Raw genomic sequence first — 21,953 nt, 5'->3', positions numbered from 1 at the left:
TTCTCAATTGGGGAATGACTTGTATTCCTGTACATTTGACTCAGTTCTCTATATATTTTAGAAATGAGTCCTTTATCACAGACACTAGTTGCAAAAATTCTTTCTCAGTTTTCTGCTTCCCTCCTAATCTTGGTTGCATTGGGTTTGGCTGGGCAAAAACTTTTCAGTTTAATGTAATCAAAATTATCCACTTTGTACTTTTAAATGCTTTCTATCTCTTGTTTAGTCAAAAATTCTTCCCTTCTCCATAAATCTGATAAATACACTTCCTCCACTAATTTGTTTGTAGTATTAATCTTTATACGCCAATCATGTACCCATTTGGCCTTTATTCTTGTGTACAATGTCAGGCATTGGTCTATGCCTAGTTTCTGCCACACTGTTATTGAGTTTTCCCAGCAATTTTTGTCAAACGGTGAGTTCTTACCCCAGAAGCTGGGGTCCTGGAGTTTATCAAACAGTAGATTGCTGTATTCATTGCCTACTGTGTCTTGAGTACCTAGCCTATTCCACTGGTCTACCCTTCTGTTTCTTAGCCAGTACGAAGTGGTTTTGATAATTGCTGCTTTATAATATAATTTGAGATCTGGTAGAGCTAGGCCACCTTCCCTAGCATTTCTTTTCATTAGTTCTCTTGATATTCTAGACCTTTGTTCTTCCAGATGAATTTTGATATAATTTTTCCAGCTCGAGAAAATAATTATCTGATAGTTTGATCAGTATGGCACGAAGTAAGTAAATTAATTAGGTAGAATTGTCATTTTTATTATATTGGCTCGACCTACCCATGAGCAACTGATGTTTTTCCACTTACTTAGATCTGACTTTATTTGTGTGAAAAGTGCCTTGTAATTGTGTTCATATAGTCCCAGGATTTGTTTTGGTAGATAGACTATCAAATATTTTATATTGTCTACCCTAGCTTTAAAAGGGATTTCTCCATCTCTTGCTGTTGGGTTTTGTTAGTAATATATAGAAATGCAGAAGATTTGTGTAGGTTTATTTTGTAACCTGCAACTTTGCCAAAGTTGTTTATTATTTCAAGTAGTTTTTTACTTGAATCTCTGGGATTCTCTAAGTAGCGGTTTATAGTTTTAATGCTAAAATCTAAAGCTGGTACACTGCGTCTGTATGTGTGGAAAGGAACAATCCTCAGGCTAGTCAAAAAGTACAGTCTCAGCAGCTAAGGAGATGTATAAAGAACTTGCTTTGGTGAGAATTTCAAAATGTATAGAAATGACCACTAGTGATTGGCTTTTAGGAAAAATTTTTGGTAATATTCTTGAGTAGTGAAACCTGCCATCAAACGCAAACCCTCTGGGACCAATACAAATTGTGTTCTATTACTCAAAGAGGAATGTGACTGTTACAGGCAGAAGTTTGCCTCAGGGAAAATTGTGCCCTCAGCCTGGGATGGGATCCTTCTGGCTCAGTTTCCTCCTTGTATTCCTCTGAAAAGGGATGTTTTCCCCTTTGGCTATTTCTGAGTCTGGTTATAAGGTGGAGATATCTAATTAGGTCCTTGCTTTTCATCTACATGGCATGGTTCTATCATCAAAGCAGATAGGTTAAAATGAAGCACAATGCAAGAAGTGGAATCTTGCTGTTTTCAATTAATTGGGTAAATGGGTACTCTGGTGTGAAAGATAAAATTCCTAGGAATATTCTTTCTGAATGTAATGGGAATGACTGGATAAAGAAAAGGAAACCAAAGTATAAATATGATACTGAATCATTGTTCCACAGGACAAGACTGGGATTTAAAGTTAACTGGAATTGTATGAATTGTGGAGGTTAGAGGTGCTTGGGACCCAAAATGACAGCGACTCACTGGGTCCTGCTCAAATGAATTCAACCCAAGCTTTCTCTCAACCAAAGAATGCCAAAGTTTGTTGAGATTTCTCAATATTGGGTGGACTTTTAGGGAATCTGAGCATTTGTAATGCTAAAACAAGATGTACCTTACCTACAGAGGGACTCTGGGGAAGGAGTCCAGGGTGGCCCAGGTGGTTTGGGATTCCAGGGATGGTTTTGATGGGAGTGGCCAGTAACCTGGAGATTTGGATTGATAGGGTATGGTGATAGGGAAAAGTTTATGGGCCTCTAGAGAGCCAGTTCATGTGGGAAAATCCAAGGAGCTTTCAAGGTGAGGTTTTCCAGGGCCCTTTTAGACAAATGGGACTAAAACTCTTTTGGGGTAGTGGACAAAAGTTCCAACTTGGAATAAGGTCTTTACATGTGGCAAAATGATGTAAAAGCAATTGGTATTAAAACATTGACTGAATTAATTATGAGAATGAGACTAAATCAGAGATATGTTCAGTCTGGGGAAAAGAATTACAATCTAAGTTTCCTGGAGGCAGGTAACCTCTGGTAATATTTTGCATTGATGGAAAAGTTAAATGTTTCTGTTTTGATTTGAATTAATTTCATGAACGTAAGTTAAAGTTAGTGTTTGAACTTATATGTATAGCTCATTTTTTTAGACTGAGCAGGGCTAGAAAGGTATAGGGAAGCTTGGGAAACAGATGTAAATCTATTAGAGCAATAATTTATGGTTTTAATGGTAAATCTGATTTTACGATTGTTATTTAATCAGGAACTAGAACATGTATAGAAAGTCATGTAAGCTACTTAAGACTTGCTTCATAGGAGTCTGTAAGATGTTGATATGAACTGCAAACAGGTGATCTCATGGGAAGGTTGGGTGCTCCATCACCACCACGACACCATCCATACATGGAACCATCAATTACAAGAAATGGAGAAGTTCTGAAATGTTGTGGATAAGTTCACTTACCTTCCTACTTTCCAGGGATGTACACATTGACAATGAGGTTTGACACATGCACTGTCAGAGCTAGGTCAGTGTTTGGGAGGCTCCAAAGAAAAGTTTGGGAGCGAAGGGGTATTAGACTGACAACCAAACTGAAGGTCTACAGAGCTGTTGGGTTGACCTCATTGTTGTATGCCTGTGAAACCTAGACAGTCTACCAGCGCCATGCCAGGAAACTGAACCGCTTCCATTTGAACTGTCTTGGGAAGATTCTGAGGATCACCTGTCAGGATAAGGTACCAGACACTGAAGTCCTTGCTCGAGCTCAACTACCAAATATTCAAACTATGCTTCAGACAGCGCAACTCTGATGGGCTGACCATGTTATTCCAATGCAAAATATTCGCTTGGCAAAAAGACTATTTTATGAAGAACTCACATGCAGCAGGTGATCACATGGTGGTCAGAAGAAGCAATACAAGGACACTTTCAAGGTCTCTCTCAAGAACTTTGGATTTGACTGTGTAACATGGGAGACACTGGCACAGGACCACTCAGCATGGAGTGCCCACATCAGAAAAGGTGCTGTCCTCTATGTGCAAAGCAGAATTGAGACAGCACAAAGGAAATGTAGGATGTGCAAATTTGGTGTATCCATCCCAAAAATTCCCATGGACTATCTGTACCCAACCTGTGGTAGAGCATTCCCAGCTCATTTGGTCTGATGAGCCACAGTTGGAGACACTGAAACTTCCCTTTATCATGGTGATATCATTTTGGTCAAGGACAACAATCAACAACCAAATGCTTTAAAGAAGCATCACATGATCAGAAGCTGAAATTGTTTTGAGGTGATAGTATAAAGCTTAGGAATGGTAATCTAAAATTATGCCAAGGTCAGTTTTATAGGAGAGTGGACATCTGGATTTCTACAAGAAGATAAAGGGAAGAAGATGTAGAGATGCTGTGCTGAAGATGGCTTGAACGAGCATCCAGACTAGAAAACTACATGAGATGATGAATGGACAATTCACTGATTTACCTTTTCCTTTTGAATCTCTGCATCTGTACTTATAACAAGAGGATGTCCCCTTGTAATTTGTCTATGTGTCCATCAACTTTGCTCCCTTCCCATAGTCATATAAAGGGGAGACAGATGACAGGAAGAATTCATAGGGGAAAGAAAGTGAGGAGGTATGGACTGGATTTAGGTGTGGAAACAGAAATTTTAATAAAGAGAAAAGGGGGGAGTTTGTGGGAAAACAGGAAGTAAGTTTTATTTCCACACTTCCAGTTGATGTGAGCGGTGACCTAGTACAGTGGAGTGAAAGTCAGAAAACTACTGCGCATGCTCAGTTAAGTTGTGTGAGGGGAAACCTATCAGAGGAGAACTTGAAGTCACTTGGCCAGGGGATGGTATGGAGGGAAATCTAAAGTTTGGAATTCTATAAGGATCCTGCCTCATCTTGGCCTGGTTGTAGACCTTCTGGTGGCCATGCTGGAAGCTACCTATTCCTTCAGGGAAGGAACATAGAAGGCCTTCCCTCCTCTGATTCTATTTTTAATAAACTTTTCTTGATACCCTTTTTATGTGTCAAGTTTGTCTTTAATAGCAGGAAGCAGGAAGTGTTGGTCACAGGGCAGAAGAATGGCAGGAAATTAGGAAGGAGACCAGAGGACTGAACTGGGATGGCTTTGAGGGGTGGAACACTTTATCCCAGCACAGCATCCTTATTACCAGCAGTATTTTTTTTTTTTTTTACAAAAATGAAAAGAGTCCCTACCCTCAGGGACCTTATCTGGCACTGGGCAGTGGTGGGCAGGGAGGGGCTCTGTGGTTGACAACTTTGCTGGGCTGGACAGTGAGGCCTTAGGGCACAGACTGACACTCATCCTTCAGGTACTGGAGCAGAGGGGGATATCATGTTGGGTCTCATTTCCTCAATTGGAGAGGAAAGGGAAAGGTTGGGGATGAAAAGTAAAGCCAAAAGAAGGAGTATACCTAGCTACCTACTTACAGATTTATTTATTTACATATTTACACATATATCTATAAACCTACTTAACTTGGTGGTAAAACTAACTGCTCAGTTGAGAATTAAAAGCTTTTTTAGAACTTTTCAAGGGAACTCAGGGATTTTAAGAGAGGGATGCACTCTAACCTTGGGAACCACCAGGACAAAGACAATGCCTGGGATGGAGCATGATCAACGAGAAGCCAAAAGGCCTATTTGACTGCTCAGTGCTGCGTGAAGAGGAGCTGTGTGTAACCAACTTGGAGAGGAGGCTGGGGCCCACTTCTGTAGAGCTCTTAAAGAGCAAACAGATGCATCTTTAATTGCACATAGATATTAGGGGAGCTACTGGAATGTACTGAGTGTAAGTGATGTGGGGAAGACTAAACTTTTAGACCTGTAGAGATCCATTTCAGCATAGATTTTTTTTCTCCCCTGAATGCCTATTAAGTTAGTTAAGTCAATCCAGTTCAGTTCATAGATAGGCCTTTTGAGTGGAGGAGGCTCACATGGGCAGTTTTGTTTACTTGGCCCAATTAGAGAGAATTCTTTCTGAAGCCAGTATTCCAAAGTGGTTCAGCAAAATAGAGGAAGGGAGAGAGACAGATAGTTCTCAAAAAAAAAAAAATGAGAAGCAAGAATAGGCAGTAAAACTGTAATACTTGGAGATAACAATATACCACATTCAGACTCAAGACAAATTAAAAGGATAATCAAGAAGATTTAGTAACTAATGCTCTGTGGGGAAAGGGAGACAAGACAGTGGAAAATAAGGTACCGCTTCTAGGTTGCTAAGGTTCAAGAAATAAACTGAATTTGGGGAAAATAACTCCTGTCCAGAAACAGTGACTTTAGATGTCAAAGAAATGGATCTTCGTTACACAGTTATGAAAACAGAGCCTCAGTTGTACATTTTTTCACAGCATAAGCCTGTAAGTGTGATTCTGGGCCTGTCATTTAATCTGTTTGTCTTACTTTCGTCCATTATAAAGTTGGGAGAATAATGGCACCTCCCCTCAAAGGCTGCCCCGAGAATTCCACCAGCCAAGTGCTTGGCAGCGCCTGGCACATGGGTGTGACATAAATGCCAGCTATTATTACTTTTCTTTCTCTCTAAGAGGTTCTTAGGAACTCTGGGCTAAGGAATTCCCCAACACTCACTTCTGTTTACGGGAATACACTGTTGTACTTTGCACTCCTGTAGAGCGTCTGGAACATATAGATGAAGAAATTGAGGCTGAGAGATCAAGTGGTCTGACACAGCTTATAGGGGGTTGGAACTCCAACCTAACTGAGGGTTAGCACCACCCAAGGCATCACCCAGCTAGTTCCCTTCAAAGAGATGACTGAGAGTCGGCTACAAAAAGCAGGCCCAGCAGTGAGGGAAAGGGAAGGAGGTGGGAGAGCAGCCAAAGAGACCAGGTCAGATCAGAGGAAGGATTTACCAAGGCCTTATGGATCCCTCGGCTATCAGTCCATCAGGCAGGAGGAGAACCAGGGCAGACAAGACTCCGCAAGGATGTGTTTATCCGACAGGGAGCGATGGCTGACAAGAATCAAGGGCTACCAAGGACTCAAGAAAACGTCCATGGGTGGGACGGCGAGAGCTGGGAAGGGCACAGCACGGGGCAGGGAGGCCTGGGCATGGCTTTGCCCCCAGTGGGGTAGCCCGCACTGACTTCGCTTCCCGGTTTGGGGATCTGGCTGTCTGACGTCTAAATACATGTTTCTCTCCTGCCTTCTACGTGCTGTACTTTGCTACTGAGGACTACGGGGCCATATTCAGGCACCACCCGCGCCGGGGCCATCCGGCTGCTAACACTTCCAAGGTCGGGATCCGACGTCCTCGAGCCTTCCTCGGGCCGTGAAGGAGGCGGGCACGTCCGAGGCCGCGGGCAGACTCCGGCCCGTCCTCGCGGAATCCCGGCCCGGGCTCCGGGCACCGAGCAGCCCCCGATCCCTGCGCGGGCCCTTCCTGCCTCTCACGCCTTCCCATGATGCCCCGCGACCTCGGACCCTGCCTTTGGGGACTAAGGTGCCCCGGACAGCCTGCCCCCCAAAGCGAGGCCCCCCGCACCGCCGGGTCTGCCCCTCCCCCCACATCTGGGTCTCCCGTTCCTGGTCCCCGGGGGTCTCCCCAGACTCCCCCCGCCTCCTGTCACTCTCCCGGTACAGGTTCTCGGCGAGGCCCCGGCCCGGCGGAGGAAATCTCGCGGGATTTCCCTTCGGGGCTCCCCCCGCTGGGCCCCGACTCTCACCTGGTCCCGGCTCCGGTCCGCCCGAACCTGCTCTTTGATCTGTGAGGCCAAGGAAAATCTGGAGAGCTTGAAACGGGCCGACCTACGCCGCCATCTTCCCAGCATCCTCTGCGGGACGTGGTCTCCAAGGCAACCGGAATATCTCTTTACCGACGGAAGCCAAGAGCCCCGCCCCCTCCCTCCCCGGCCCCGCCCCCTCCCTCCCCTCCCCCCTCCTCCCACGGGGCTTCCCGCGGCTGCGGCTGCACAGGCGTCGTTGGGGAGAGCGGTCCGACACCCCCGAGACTCCCACCGAGCGCGCTGGGCGCTGCCCACTGGGCACCCTCGGGAGCCCGCCGCCCCGGGCCTAGGGGGATGGGGAGGGCGCGGCCGGGGGTGAGCCCCGGGGAGCCCCGGCGGCCGAGGGGCGGGGAGAGGAAGGCGGCGCTCGGGGAGAAAGGGGACCCCTTCCGCCCCCCCTTCTCCGCTCCCCTCCCCCGAGGAGATTCCCCAGGGAACTTGCAGTAACCCAAGTCAGCGTGCCATGCTCGCGGTGGCAGCAGGAAGGCAGGCACGTCTGATGAAGCCTTTCCTGCCACGTGAAGATGCAGAGGAGGCCGAGCTGGGGGAAAGAGAGGGAACCAGCCCCTGGCGCTGGACAGGGACCAGCCTTGGGGGTGGGGAGCGGGGACCACGTGTGCAGAAAACGGCAGAAGGATGGATCTTTCCCAGGACACAGAAGCAGGACCTTCCGCAGGAGCAGCTGACTGCAAGGCTGGTTTGGGCTAGTTTGGGGGGGTGGGGTGCGGGGTTACAAGTCACTGTGGTCAGCCAGCGAACCCCAGCAGAGGCATCTGGGAGTGAGCAAGACCCTGGCTCCCTGCGGGCTCCTTCCAGTAAAGAGGCTCCTCTGTGTCCAGGGCATGTGCCTGCTGAGGTAGCTCATGGAAAATGAACATGTTAATCTGGGGGGAATTCTCAGCAGGAGAATTCAAACTTGATTCCAGCCTGCTTGGGTGGCCTCCTCTTAGTGCAGGTGGGGGAGGGCTGAAAGTCCAAAAGGTCGCTTTGCCCATCCCGAGTGAGTCAGGTGACCTGTTCACTGCTGCCACCCCTGCCCCAATAATGCAGAGTTGTCTCCAAGCAGAGACTCCTTTCTTTGATCGGATGCCCCCTCCACCCCAATGCCAGAATGAATCAGACTCCAGAGAGATCTCAGTTATTCTTTTGTGCATGGGATGAGACAAAGACATGTATGTAGCCTTCTACCCTTCCCACTTCCCAGGGCCTCCTTCTGCCTAAGAAAATAATGAATGATCATCATTCACCTTTATACTCCATACTAAAGTTTGTCAATCAGCTTCCAACAAAACACTCTCACTTCTGTACTATTACAATAGCTGCTGGGGGAGGGTCTGCCTGCCTCAAGTCTCTCCCCATTTCAGTCCAACCCCAAAGTGGTTTTCCTCCAGTGCAGGTCTGACCATGTTACCTCAATAAACTCCAGTGGCTCCCTACTGTTGCCAGAAGCAAATACAAAATATTCAGTTTTGGATTCAAAATCCTGCATAACAAGCCCTCTCCTTCCTTTCCAGTCTTCTTACACATTTCTCCACCACATTTCCTCCTCTGTTGGTCCCCTGGAGATTTCACTCACAAGACCCTCCAGCTCTCAGTTCCTAGCATTTTCTCTGGCTGTCCTCCATGCCTGAAAAACTCTCCACCCTCTGCTCTGACTACTAATATTCCTGGCTTCCCTCAGTTAAAATCCCCCCTTCTACAGGAAACCTTCTCCAAATCCTCTTAATCCCAGTGTCTTAACTGCTAATTATGCTCCGTCTATCCTGTCTATAACTAATTTTGTACAGATTTGTAGGTTGTCTCTCCTTCCATTGTAAGCTCCCTCAGGGCAGGGACTCTTTGCCACTTCTATCTCCAGTGCTTAGCACAGTGCCTAGCACACTGGGGTTTCTCTGCTGTTCACTCCTGTCTGACACTCCCAAGGAACATTTGCCAGAGACTTCATTTGGCATCTTATTTGATGACCTTGCTGATGTCCCCTGGAATGTGGAAACATCTGATTAACTAGGGCCACCCCTCAACTGGTTGGGGGTTCAGCAGTTACATTCATATGATAATCATTTGTCTTTGGTTATTTCCCCATTTCCACTTTTAAAAAACCAATTCATTTAATAAAAAAATCCCAATATATTTCAAATAAAACATTTTGTTTTACAATATACCATGAAATTTTTTTCTTTTAAGGAAATGGGTTTCCTCCATGGTATTAAGAAATGTAAGCAAGTTTCCTTCAGGAAGATCTGGGACTCTTTCTCTCTCAGTTGAGCTAATCATAGTTTTAGCCAATTAACTTTACTATGAGATTAATGATCCAAGGAATGATCCTCATAAAAATACCAGTATTTTCAAAGTGATTTAACGTTTACAAACCATTTCACAAATATTGTTCCATTCCATCCTCACCTCAACCCTGGGAGGTGGATGCCCATATTATTCCCATTCTACAGATAGGGACACTCAGGCAGGATTAGGTTACCTTGATGAGGTAGAAAGGAATGCTGGAGGCAGATGGAGTAAGCAGGATGCAGGATGTGACCAGCCAGAAAAGTGACCAAAGAAGGCTGTGGACTGAAGCCCCCTCCGTGGACTTACCTGTGTTCTTTCACAAAACCCAGCCAATTCCAGAAGAGCTCTTCACCTCCCCTCTCCTATTCTCTGTCAAGGTTATCTGTGTGATAAAGGCCCCTCAGGCTTAAGGGATATCCCAGGCATTTCTGAGCCCTGTTTGACCCTCCCATTTTCTAGTCCCCTTTCCTTCTATTCCATAAAATTGTATTTAACCAGGCACCTAATCCCTATAACTGCCTTTGCCTCCTATGGGAATTAGGGCCTGCTGTTTATGCTCTGCCTCCCAGGGGAGTGGAGCCCTGGGAGGATGCACTTGGCTGCATCATTCCAGTAAATGCCTTTCTTAAACTTTGAGATTGTCAGAGTGAATTCTTTTAGGACAACAGGACCCCCTCATTTATTCCTCATCATTTCAGGTGGCACCCCAACATTCTAGGGGTGCACCCTGAACTTATCAACAAGGTTTAACCAGTGAAATACAGCTAGAGACTGAACTGCAATTAAGGCCTTCACCCACTTGGACACTTAGAAGCTTAAAGAGAAGGTTACAGAAATTCTGGTCCAATAGTTACCAAAACTTTTAAAAAAGGACTTTTTCTGCCAGGAAACAGCAGGCAACAAAGTGAGTTCCAATTAATGGGGGAATGGCTGAAGAAATGAAGTCTATGAATGCCATGAAATATTGAGGTGGGGTGATAATGGGATTTCAGTGAAAAATCCATATACATACACACACATATGAACATATATATTTATGTACAGCTTTATGCAAAGGATTGAATTTGGGGTGTTAAATGAGGTCTCTTTTGTTGGGAGGTGTAATGAAGTTTACACTGCAGCAGGAGGCCATCCCTTTATCAGATCCCAAAGCTGTCTCCAGCATACTTTCTCCAAAGTACAGTCAAGTAGGAGCTGTAGGGGAAGCCCTTCCCACATCCATTGTCTTTATCCAACCTTCATTCCAGTAGAAGCAACTGTGTCTACTGATCAGCCTCTTCCAGAGAAAATCACAGCCCCCAGGAGCACATTTGTGAGGCTTCCCTCCACAGTGAATCCTGATAGAAAGCAACAGATGGTCTCTAGGTGAAAGGCTTCCCACACAGAGTCCACAGGGAACTGTCCCTCTTAATGGTTTCTCTAATCCTGAAGAGGCTCTGAACTCCATCTGAATACCTTCCTTACTCATGATCAGATTTCTATCTTGTATAAGCTCAGAGATGGGAAACAAGAGATGATTGTTGCCTGACAGCATTATTGTAAGGTCTGAAGTCACCCAGGTAAGGAATTCTGCACCTCCCCCAACCAGTGGGGCAGGCTTGTTACCAAGGAAAGAGGCCAGGAGCCCCAGGATGATTATATAAGTAGTGTATTTATTATGTAAGTAAGACAATAATCATAATGGCTTAATTAGGGGCATTCTGGGGTGGCAGCCAGGCAATTCTGTGGATTCCCACCAAAAGTTTAATAATCCTGAGTCTGGGGTAGTCCAAAAGGTTTCATATTAATTATAGAAATCAGACTAAGGGAGGAGGAGTTATAGAGGGCTTTACTGTGGATTTGGTGGATATTTTGGGTGTTTCTGCTAGTTAATGTTTTGGCTAATATTTTAGTTTATACTTAGTATTGGGCCCAATTCACAGAACTTGATCTGGTCTCTGGAATATCTTTTCTTGGGTTGATCTGGAAAACATCTTGTCCTCAGGGGCAACTTTTCAGCAAAATTCTTTTTCTGGTTCCAAATTACTTGTAGAGTCCTCAGATATTCCTCCTAAAAATCTCTTACAAAACAGATCTCAATAGAAGTTAGTACAGGATCTCTAATTTTTGTTCTCTAATAAGTAGTTCAGGGAGCCTAGATGGTGGAGTAGAAAGATGTACATACAGTAGCTCTTACCCCACAGCCCCTAAAATACCTGTATAGAAGAACTCTCAACAAATTCTAGAGCAGCAGAAGCCACAGAACCATGGAGTGGAGGATATTTCTAGTCCAGAGTGACCTGAAAGACCAAAAGGAAAGGTCTGTTGCACGGGACACAGAGCAGAGCCTAGCCCAGCTTTGGCCATGCTGCACTGAGAGGAGCAGATCTTAGCAGGTTTCTGGGACAGAATCTCCAGCGGCAGCCCAGATCTCTCAACCCACAGGTGCCAAAGGTCAGTGAGAGGGTCTTTACAGCTAGCTGAGAAGGGAGCAGGGTGTCCCCATAACTCGAAGGGGGCTCCCAAAGCAGACAGTAGCCTGCATCTATTGTTGAAGGTCTCATGGTAACCCCCCTGAGGGAACTAAGCCTTGTGTGGCAGCCCTGCCCCCTCCTGAGCAGCTGATCTTAATCTCACACTGAATAGCAGCCCTGCCCTCACCTAAAGGCCCTGAGGCTTTGCAGCAGCTCATCTGAATCTCAGCCCCCAGTGCTGGCTTGGAGGAACAGAGGTGAGGTGGTTGTGGAGAGGAAACTTAGAAGTCAAGTAACTGTCTGGGAAAATGCCCAAAAAAGGGAAAAAAATATAAGACCATAGGTTACTTTCTTGGGGAACAGGTGTCTCCCCCCATCCTTTCACATGAGGAAGAACAAGGCATACTGTCAGAGGAAGTCAAGGTCTCTGCCTCCAGGGCCTCCAAAAGGAACTTAAACTGGGTTCAGGCAATAGAAGACCTTAAAAAACAAGTTAGCAGCTTACTAAAGGAGAACTAAAAAAATGCTGAGGAAAATCACAGCTTTAAAAAGAGGCTAACTCAATTGGAAAAAGAGGTCCAAAAAGCCACTGAGGAGAAGGAGGTTTTAAAAAGCATAATTGGCCAAATGGGAGAAGCTTCAAAAGCTCACTGAATAAAATAATTTGTTGAAAGAGAGAATTGAGTTCAGGGAAATGAATGACTATGAGTTAAACCAAGCAGTTAGTAAACAAAACCAAAAATTTGAAAAAATAGAAGATAATGTGAAACATCTCATTGGCAAAACAACTGACCTGGAAAACAGATCCAGGAGAAACAATTTAAAAATTATGGGACTTCCTGAAAGCCATGATCAAAAAAAGAGCCTAGACATTATCTTCCATGAAATTATCAAGGAAAACTGCCCTGATATTCTAGAAAAAGAGGGCAAAATAAATATTGAAAAAATCCACCAATCACCTCCTGAAAGACACCTGAACAGAGAAACTCCTAGGAACATTGTGGCCAAAATTCAGAGTTTCCAGATCAAGGAGAAAATACTGCAAGGAGCTAGAAAGAAACAATTTGAGTATTGTGGAAATAAAATCAGGACAACACAGGATCTGGCAGCTTCAACATTAAGGAATGGAAGGGCTTGGAATGGGATATTTCAGAGGTCAAAGGAAGTGGGATTGAAACCAAGAATCACCTACCCAGCAAATCTGAGTATAATACTTCAAGGGAAAAAATGGTCATTAAATGATATAGAGGACTTTCAATCATTCATATTGAGGAAAAGACCAGATCTGTATAGAAAATTTGACTTCCCAAGACAAGAATCAAGAGAAGCATGAAAAGGTGACCAGGAAAGAAAAATCATAAAAGACTCTCTAAAGCTGAACTGTTTATATTACTACATTAAAAGAAAATATTTATAACTCTTGAATCTTTTCTCAGTATGTGGGTAGATGGAGAGATTGTACATACATACATACACACACACACACACACATATAGATAGAGAGTACAGGATGTGTTGAATCAGAAGAGATGATATCCACACAAAAAAAAATAAAGTAAAATAAAAATTAAGGGGTGGAGGAAAATACTGGGAAGAGAAGGGAGAAATGGATTGGGGCAGGCTATAACTCATAAAAGAGATAAGAAAAATCTTGTTCAGTGGAGGAGAAAAGGGAGAAGGGGAGAGGGGAAAAATGAAGCTATTCTCTCCATATGTAGCTGAAGGAGGGAATAACATGCTCACTAAATTTGATATGAAAATTTATATCACACCACAGGAAAGCAGGAGAGAAGGCAACAAGTAGGGTGAGGGGAATGTTAGAAGGGAGGGCAAATGGGAGAAGGGAGTCACTAAAAAAACACTTTCGAGAAGGGACAAGGTCAATTGTGGGGGGGGAAATAAGGGGGTGATAGAGTAGGACAGAGGGCAATATAATTAGTATTACACAACATGATTATTATGGAAGTCTTTTGCAAAACAAAACATATTTAGTCTGTATTGAATTGCTTGCCTTCTCAGTGGGACTGGGGAGGGGGTGGAAGAGGGAGAGAAGTTGAAATTCAAAGTATTAGCAACGAATGTTGAGAATTTTTATTGCATATAATTCGGGAAATAAGCATATAATTGGGAAATAAGAAATACAGGGAATAGGGTATAGAAATTTATCTTGCCCTACAAGAGAGAAGATGAGGATAAGGCAAGGGTGGGGTGTGATAGAAGGGAGGGTACATTGAGGGAAGGAGTAATCAGAATGCAAGGTATTAGGAAGCGGGGGGAGGGAGTGATGGGGAGAAAAATTGGACATGTTACAAAGTGAGGTAAAAGCAATTAGTATTAAAACAATTGACAGAATTAATTACTGAGAATAAATCAAATAAGTAGTTCATGTTGTGAAATCCAGCTTCAACCTAAGAGTTCTGATCTTAACAACAGAGCTATAAAGGGAAAACCAAACTAGGAACCCACAGTTCACTGAAAATTTCAGAGAATTTAAGTTTTTCACATATCCCATTAGAATGCTTTACATTTGACATATAAGATTGTCTGATTTTGCTTCTTTCCTCACATTTTCCCACTGATTCCAATTCCTTTAGCAGGATCAGATGCTATTGAGGATTCAGTTCTATACATGAAAACATAAGTAATAACATTCTTACAGGTAGAAGCTCTCCACCCCTAGGTTCAATGGCTGCACAAATAAATTTACTTATCAGAGGCTGATTTTATTCCAATCATAATAAAAGCCTTGGGAGGGTACTTAAGTAATCAAGTTCAAAATAATGCATATCAAATAAGTTGCTTATAAGAAAACATATTTGTAGCACAGGGCATGCAGTACCAACATGTTATTTCCACATTAATAATAAACTTGAATACAATTGACTTTTCCATTGATGTGACACAAAATGTTCCATAAATTACATCCCTCTGATACAATCAAATTCACTAACATCCTCTTTTCAAAACCAAATTGAAGATGTCTCTGATTTAATTTCAATAAGAGAATAAACCAGGAGAACTTTGTACACAGCAACCATAGTGTGTGAGGAATTTTTCTGGTAGACTTAGTACTTCATTGAAATGCATGGACTTAAAAAATTTCCAATGGACTTTTAAGGCAAAACGCCTTCCACATCCAGAGAAAGAACTATGGAATTGGATCGCAGATAGAAACAGGCCATTTTCTTTTGTATTATGTTTTGTTTTATGGCTTCTCTCATTCATTTTAATTCTTCTATGCAACATGTATTTAATAGGAAAGTACATATAGAACTTACATAAGATTGGACACCATCTCAAGGAGGGAGTGGGGAGGGAGGGGGGAAGGAGAGGAAAAAAATCTAAGATATACGGAAGTGATTGTTGAACACTGAAAACAAATAAAATAATTTAATTTTAAAAAAGTAAAAGAATAACAGCTAAGTCCTTCAGACAGTTATATCAATATCCAACTATTCTTACATCATTTTGAAACATCTAAGGACCTTACTTTATGCCGATATATATATATATATATATATATCTAGGAACAGGAAAATAACTAGGGCAATACTTATTTACTAAGGTTTGTAGACTATAGAAAGGATTATAATTCTAAGTCAAATAGCTTAGCTCTTACATAGCTGCATTTTATTATAGTAGATCAGATGTATACCAGGCTTAGTCCACGGGATAATGATAGAACAGTGTTTGCATCTTTGTTTCACAAACTTTTTTTCATCTTTGCCTAATTATTCCCATATTATTCAGAAAGGATGAGCTATTTCAGGGATTTAATCTTACTCATAACTATGTAGACACTGGCAGTCTGACGACAAGACCGAGCACTAATTTACCTAGTTGCTTGGGCTATGGAATTCTCATATTCTATTCACATACAGAGTGAAAACAGCAAGATCTCACACACTTGTACTGCACTCATTTCTTCTACTGACCATTTGTTTGGATCATAGAAATTTGCTACAAAAGGAAAAAGCAGGGATATGATTATAACAGCATGAAACTAGTCCTTGAGGCTTAAACCTACTGGCACGTATATGGCAGGATAAAACATTCTTAGCTCTGTATGATTTCAGGTAAGAGGCACAGTTGACAACCAAGGATGCAGTAACAATGCCACCTCATATCCAGACTCAGGAATAGCAAGGTGAGAAACATTCCTGTGGAAAAAGAATGCAATAGGGAAAGTGGACCAGAAGAATACTAACTTAGCTTAGGCCAAGGTTATCCTCTCAGCTTTTTCCCAGATGCAAACCTCTACCTGTAACAGTTCAGGATCACATTCTCTCTGAGTAGCTTGTGGCATTTCTTTCAAATGGTGGATTATTGACTTAATGATCCATGAGACAATTATATCTCAATTCAAATCCCAAAACACCATCAGTTACAGTCCCAAAAGCTTTTACCTCAAATGGTGAGTTTCACTAATCACAGCTTAGGGCTAGATACACATTTTTACTCCAATGAAGTTGCAATAAGCAATAAAAGTTTAACAGACCTCACACACACTTAACATCTTCATTTTCTTTTCTTCTTCAGTTTAAACTCATCCTGGTGTAAAGATCAATCATTAGAAATCACTTCTACATAATAAACAAACTTGTAAATTGTCAGTAAGTTAAGTAACTCCAAAACCCAAACTAACTCATTTTCCAAGGCTGATGACCTTGACCATACAGATGATTTCCAAGCACCTGACAAGTTTACAAAATAAGGGGATTGACAGAGACCCCAGAGAAGGGGCTGAGCCTCTTGTCCCTGCCTGCCCACCTCATCTACCCGTGGAGCTAGTGTGGGCTATGCTCTTTGACACTCCACTTCATTCAAGATAGAAGAAACTGAACCTGCTGCACACCCTCTTACCCCAATGTGAACTTCTCTGAATGGAAAAAACCAATCTGGACAAGGTTTCTGCCTCATCTTCACCTTTTCAATGACCAATTTTAAGTTCTAATATTACGACAATAACCCCAAATAACTGAGTTTCATCTAAGTGATTTTCGTATAAGTGATAGTCAGATTGTTTCAGCTTTATCTTCTTCTTAACTACACAAGAAGGTGGAAATTTCATTTATAAAACATTATAAAAAAGGGTGAACAGGGTTAACAAAACAACAGGTTAGAAACAACACTTCCACTTTCTTTTACTTGTTCAGTTCCTACTCTAACAACATTCAACTTACTGGCTGACAGGCAAATCTGTGTCTACCATCTCAGAAAGAACCCATTATTTATCAATTTACTCCAAGCTCTTCATAATCTTTTTCTCTATATTGACTTTCAAATCAAGCTACAAAACTTGCCATTTGATGTAAAAGCTTCTGGGACTATAACAAATTGTGTTCTAAGCTCAATAACCCATCATTTGGGAAAGATGCCATTAGCTATTGAGAGAGAATATGACTGTTACAGGGAGAGGTTTGCCTTAGGGGGGAAAACGCTGAAAGGACAATCCTGGCCTCAGACTGGATGGGATCTTTCTGGCTCAATTTCCCCATTGCGTTCTTCTGAAAAGGAATGCTTTCTCATCTGATTATTTTTGAGCCTGGCTGTACAGGGGAGATGATACTGTATGTGGAAGATTGCAATATTTTACCTAATTATGTCCTTCCTTTTCTATTTTTATGGCAAATTTCTGTAATCAAGGCAAGTCAATCTGTATGGGTAGCTATTCTATACCAGAGCTGGGTAAATTAGTACTCCTGCATAACCATGTGAAAGATTAAATCCCTGGAACAGAACATTTTTTTCTGAATGTTATAGGAATAATTAGACAAAGGGAAAAGAAAATTGTGAAACAAAGGTACAAATACAATGTTGAATCATTATCCCATAGACTAAGGCTGAGATTTAAAGTTAACTGTAATAAAGGTGTATCTGTATGGAATAATGTCCTTAAATGTTTCAAAATGATGTAAGAATAATTAGGTATTAATACAATTGACTGAATTAATTACTGAAACTAAATCAGAGACATCTTCAGTTTGGGGAAAAGAATTTCAGTGTAATTTTCTTAGAGGAAGGTAAGCTGTGGAATACTTTCACATTGACAGGAAAGTTAAATGTTTGTTTTGATTTGAATTCATTCCATGATTCATTCCCTAAGTTAAAGTTAGTGTTCGAACTTATCATATATATATATATATGTATATATATATAATTCTTTCAGACTGAGCATGGTGAGTTGAGAATGGAGCAGCTTGGGAAACAGATGCAAATCTATTAGAGCAATACATTATGATCTTAATGGGAAATTTGATTTTATGGACTAGAACAAGTACAGAAAGCCATGTAGGCTGTTTAAGACAAGCCTAATTAAATGGCAGCCAGCAGTCTACACAGCTTCTGTCGGGAACTGACATGAAATTAGGGAAATGTTGTACCCTTGTTTTAGCTATGTCCCTACTCTCTTAATGGCAAATTGCCATAATCAAAAGTTTTGTAAGCATACCAGGTCTATTAAATAATGTGTTGGTACAGGAACATCTGGAGTTACTTTAGTAAGACTGGTTTTTTAAGTTTAGGATTAGTTTAACAACTAATTATTTACTGTGTGTGTGTGCACATGTGTGTGTATTCCTGTATAAATTAGGGTCCTTTCATACTTAGTAATAGTATGGAAACAATAAACTCAAAGGATTCTGAAAATATCATTCTGTGACTTAGTAAATATAATACGTGTCTCAGTTAATATTAAAAGAAGAATGCTTTGTGGATTATTTGTAAATGCTTTACAAAAAGCATTACATGACTTAAGCTGGAATTGTCTTATGACTTCACATATACTGTGTTAAAAACTGATTACTTATTGTATTTATGTATGTACTGGAGTCTGTTACTAATTCCTTTGTGAAATCTCATCCTCCCGACAGGGGAATGAATAATGGACAATTGGCCAAAGTTCTGATTTTAATTTTATAAGAGTGATAAGAATTATAAGGGTTGAATGGTAATTTAAAATTGTATCATGATCAATTTTGTAGGATAATGGACACAGGAAAGAGGATTTCTATAAAAAGATGGTAACAGGATGCTCTGCTGAGGATGGTTTGAACAAGCATCCAGACTACAAAACTGCATCAGAGGATGTTCCCTCCTACCCTTTCCCCTGCCTGCTCTATGAGATGAAACTTCTAAATAAACAATTCATTGATTTACCTTTTTCTTTGGGTCTTTGTATCTGTACTTATAAAGGGGACTGCTCCCTTGAAATTTTTCAATGTGTTGATCAACCTCTCTCCTTCCTTTCCAATTTTCTTTTCTTTCTGAAGTTGGGTGGTAGAGGGACATGAAATTTTTCCTGATGAAAATTGTTTGATTTTTTTTAAAAAATAGAAGTAAATACAGAGGTAACTTCACAACTGTGGCTAGGAGAATTCTTGATCCAAGATACAGATTTTAAAAATAGATAATTCTAACTACATACAATTTAAATGTTTTAATAAAATTAAGGTTAAATTAGAAGAGAAAATGTAGCATGCAGAATATGTCACGTTACATAATAAATGACCCCCAAAAGACACTGATATCCATGATATGGAGAGAAGTGACATCCATGTGTACTAAGGAACCATTGCCAATACATGAGTACTGAAAATACAGAAAGTTTTCCAAAATCTGGACTGCCACAAATGACACATGAAAACATGCTCCAAAGTACTGACAATGAGAAAATCCTATGAAAATAGTTTCACCATTTCTTGTCATGCCTCCAAAATGGGTGAAATGACAGACAGGAAACAATCAGGATTTTATTTTTTAAAATGACAATTCACAAACATGAAATAAAATAAACATTTTATATACCCCATAAAATAGAAAAAGAGGATTGTACATGAAAAAAAGTGCATAGCCTGACTATTTGAGTAATAATGAATTCAAAATACTTTCAAAGCTTTCTCATTCCTTCTGTTCTACTGTGTATATTATTATAAAACATTAGTTTCTGTTCGGCCTAGAGGCTGATGAGCTACCTGAGCCTTCTTACCTTTTCACTGGTCTTCGGTGGCCAACTGGATAAACGTATTGAGAGAAGAGACTTTCCAGAGTCAAACAAGGGTTAGGCTTTATTCAGGGTCTTAGTTACGTATCCATATGCAGGGTGAAATTCTTCCTCAGGAGAGAGGAATCCTCCTCCTCCCAAGGGGCAAGGATCATACAGCAAGAGGATGGGAGTGGAGAGGGGAGGGACCCTCTTCCCTCCAAGGTCCCCGCAGCAAGAAAAGCTCCCGGAGGGGACCCCGCATCCTGAAGAGGGCCTTCAGGCTTTCCTGTCCCTACTTAAGCTCTCCTGACACATAGTTTGCACGTGAATACCGTGCATGCTCTCAGCGCCTAGCTAATTAACAACAGGTGTGCTTAGACCACGGACCAATCTCAAGGGTGGGATGCTCACCCCAGCAAGTTTCCCACTGAGAAGAGGTGGAAATGCACGAGAGAGCCCGTGTTTCACGCCTCAATCCCCAGCTGTTCCCTGGGGGGCCTCGTGAGAACTCTGAGGTTTAGAGGTCCTCACTTTTACCTGCCTGAGACTGTCCACGTGAAAACTGAGCTTACACCCCCAACAAGTTTCCTTCCTTATAATTACAGGGTGTGGAGGATAGGAGCAGACAATCCTATTGCTAGTACCCCTCCCACTGCCATCCTCTTCTACCCAACAATGAAAACAATCAACCCATAAAATATCTGGAACGAAGGCACATGGTCAAACAACATTGCTACATGGTCCATTTCCAATAATGTACTTTTATTCTACATCTTGTATCCATCACCTCTTGGAAAGAAGGCAGGTTGCACAGATGTCAATAAGTCACTGATGTAGTGATTAATCCTTATAATAAGAGGTGTGACATCTTGTCAAGTTGTTGGCCTTCACAATATTGTTATTTTTATCAAGTACTCCCTGTAATCTGTATTAGTACATACAAGTGTTCCAGATTTCACCGAAATCACTGGGGGTTCATGGCATGTTATTTGGTCCATAACATTCACATACCAGTATTTGTTGTTTTTGCCCTACTTATTGTAGGACATCACGTCTTTAGTAGGCTTGAGGGGAGGGGAGGAAGTTGGATATGCAGGTGGCAAGAGTGGGAAAGTCTGAGGGGAGGGCCTTGTAGGAATGATGTCGGGTGCTATGAGGTTAACAGAGGAAGAAGGTGGTGAGAGGGGTGGAGCAAGGGATAAATGCCCCCTGCCTTCACTCTTTGTTTTCCCTTCAACCTCAGGGAGAGGAACATAGCATATAGAACATGGAACATGGACAGCATCTGGGGGCTAAGTATCCTAGCAAAACAAGAAACGTCTCCACTCTTAGCTCCCTACCCTACTCCTCACCAGAAGGGGACACTGAGACATGAACCTAAGTGACTATGTGAGAGGGGGGAAGTGCTGCCATTGGGCTCAAAAAAAAATTCAAACAAACCCCGAGTTTCATTTCTGCCTCCCAAACTTCTGAATGTGTGGCCATTACCTCAATGAGCCTCAGTTTCCTCTTCCGTGAAATGGGGACAACAGTCCCTCTAGTACTTCCTTCTCAAGGCTGTTGTGATCCCCAAAGGAGATGATGTGGGCAAAATGTTTTGAGAATCTTAAAACACTACAGAAATGGCAGCTCTTCTGACCACCTGTGTATATGGTCCAAACACAGAAATAAACCAGGAGAAACAAATACAAGGCAGAAGAGTGACTAATGCCTTTAGGACAGAAGAAATGGTTTTTGAGGTGACCTTCCATATCTAAGCCATGTATGAATTAGGAGTGAATGTTCACCTATGGTGAGATGCTGGCCTTTATCTATTTTCTGCAAGACTACTTTCCAGTGTCTCCAGCACTTTGTAGAGATTAGTAAGTCCGGGTTCTATAGCAGAGGTCTGTAGATGGAACACATCTTTTTTTGTTTGCTACATACCTGAACTCAATTTCTCAAGATCTTTAATTTTAAGTAGGACAAAACAGTTTGGAGGACTACAGCTTTCTGTTAAGTTTCAGATATGCCTCCTTTCTACAATATTGGAAGAGGCTGTGGAAAGAAACAAATGAATGTACTTGTGATGAAAACATATTTAGAGTTGGAAAGGATTATGGAAGGCATCTGGCCAATCTC

General features: G+C 42.0%; 1 protein-coding gene across 1 annotated transcript in view; it reads right to left on the bottom strand.

The window, feature by feature from the left end:
• LOC140508334 (uncharacterized) overlaps positions 1 to 7,193 on the bottom strand; it is a 31,252-nt gene extending 24,059 nt beyond the window's left edge. Inside the window, exon 1 of the mRNA XM_072616167.1 lies at positions 7,050 to 7,193. Coding sequence (XP_072472268.1) covers positions 7,050 to 7,154 — 105 coding nt within the window. The 5' untranslated portion in view covers positions 7,155 to 7,193. The remainder of the gene's footprint in view (positions 1 to 7,049) is intronic.
• Between the last annotated feature and the right edge of the window lie 14,760 nt (positions 7,194 to 21,953).

The sequence above is a fragment of the Notamacropus eugenii genome, chromosome 5 (assembly GCF_028372415.1).
Source record: "Notamacropus eugenii isolate mMacEug1 chromosome 5, mMacEug1.pri_v2, whole genome shotgun sequence".
NCBI classification, from domain to species: Eukaryota; Metazoa; Chordata; class Mammalia; order Diprotodontia; family Macropodidae; genus Notamacropus; species Notamacropus eugenii.
The sequence above is the reverse complement of the archived record's forward strand: the minus strand, read 5'-3'. Positions and strand labels throughout refer to the sequence as shown.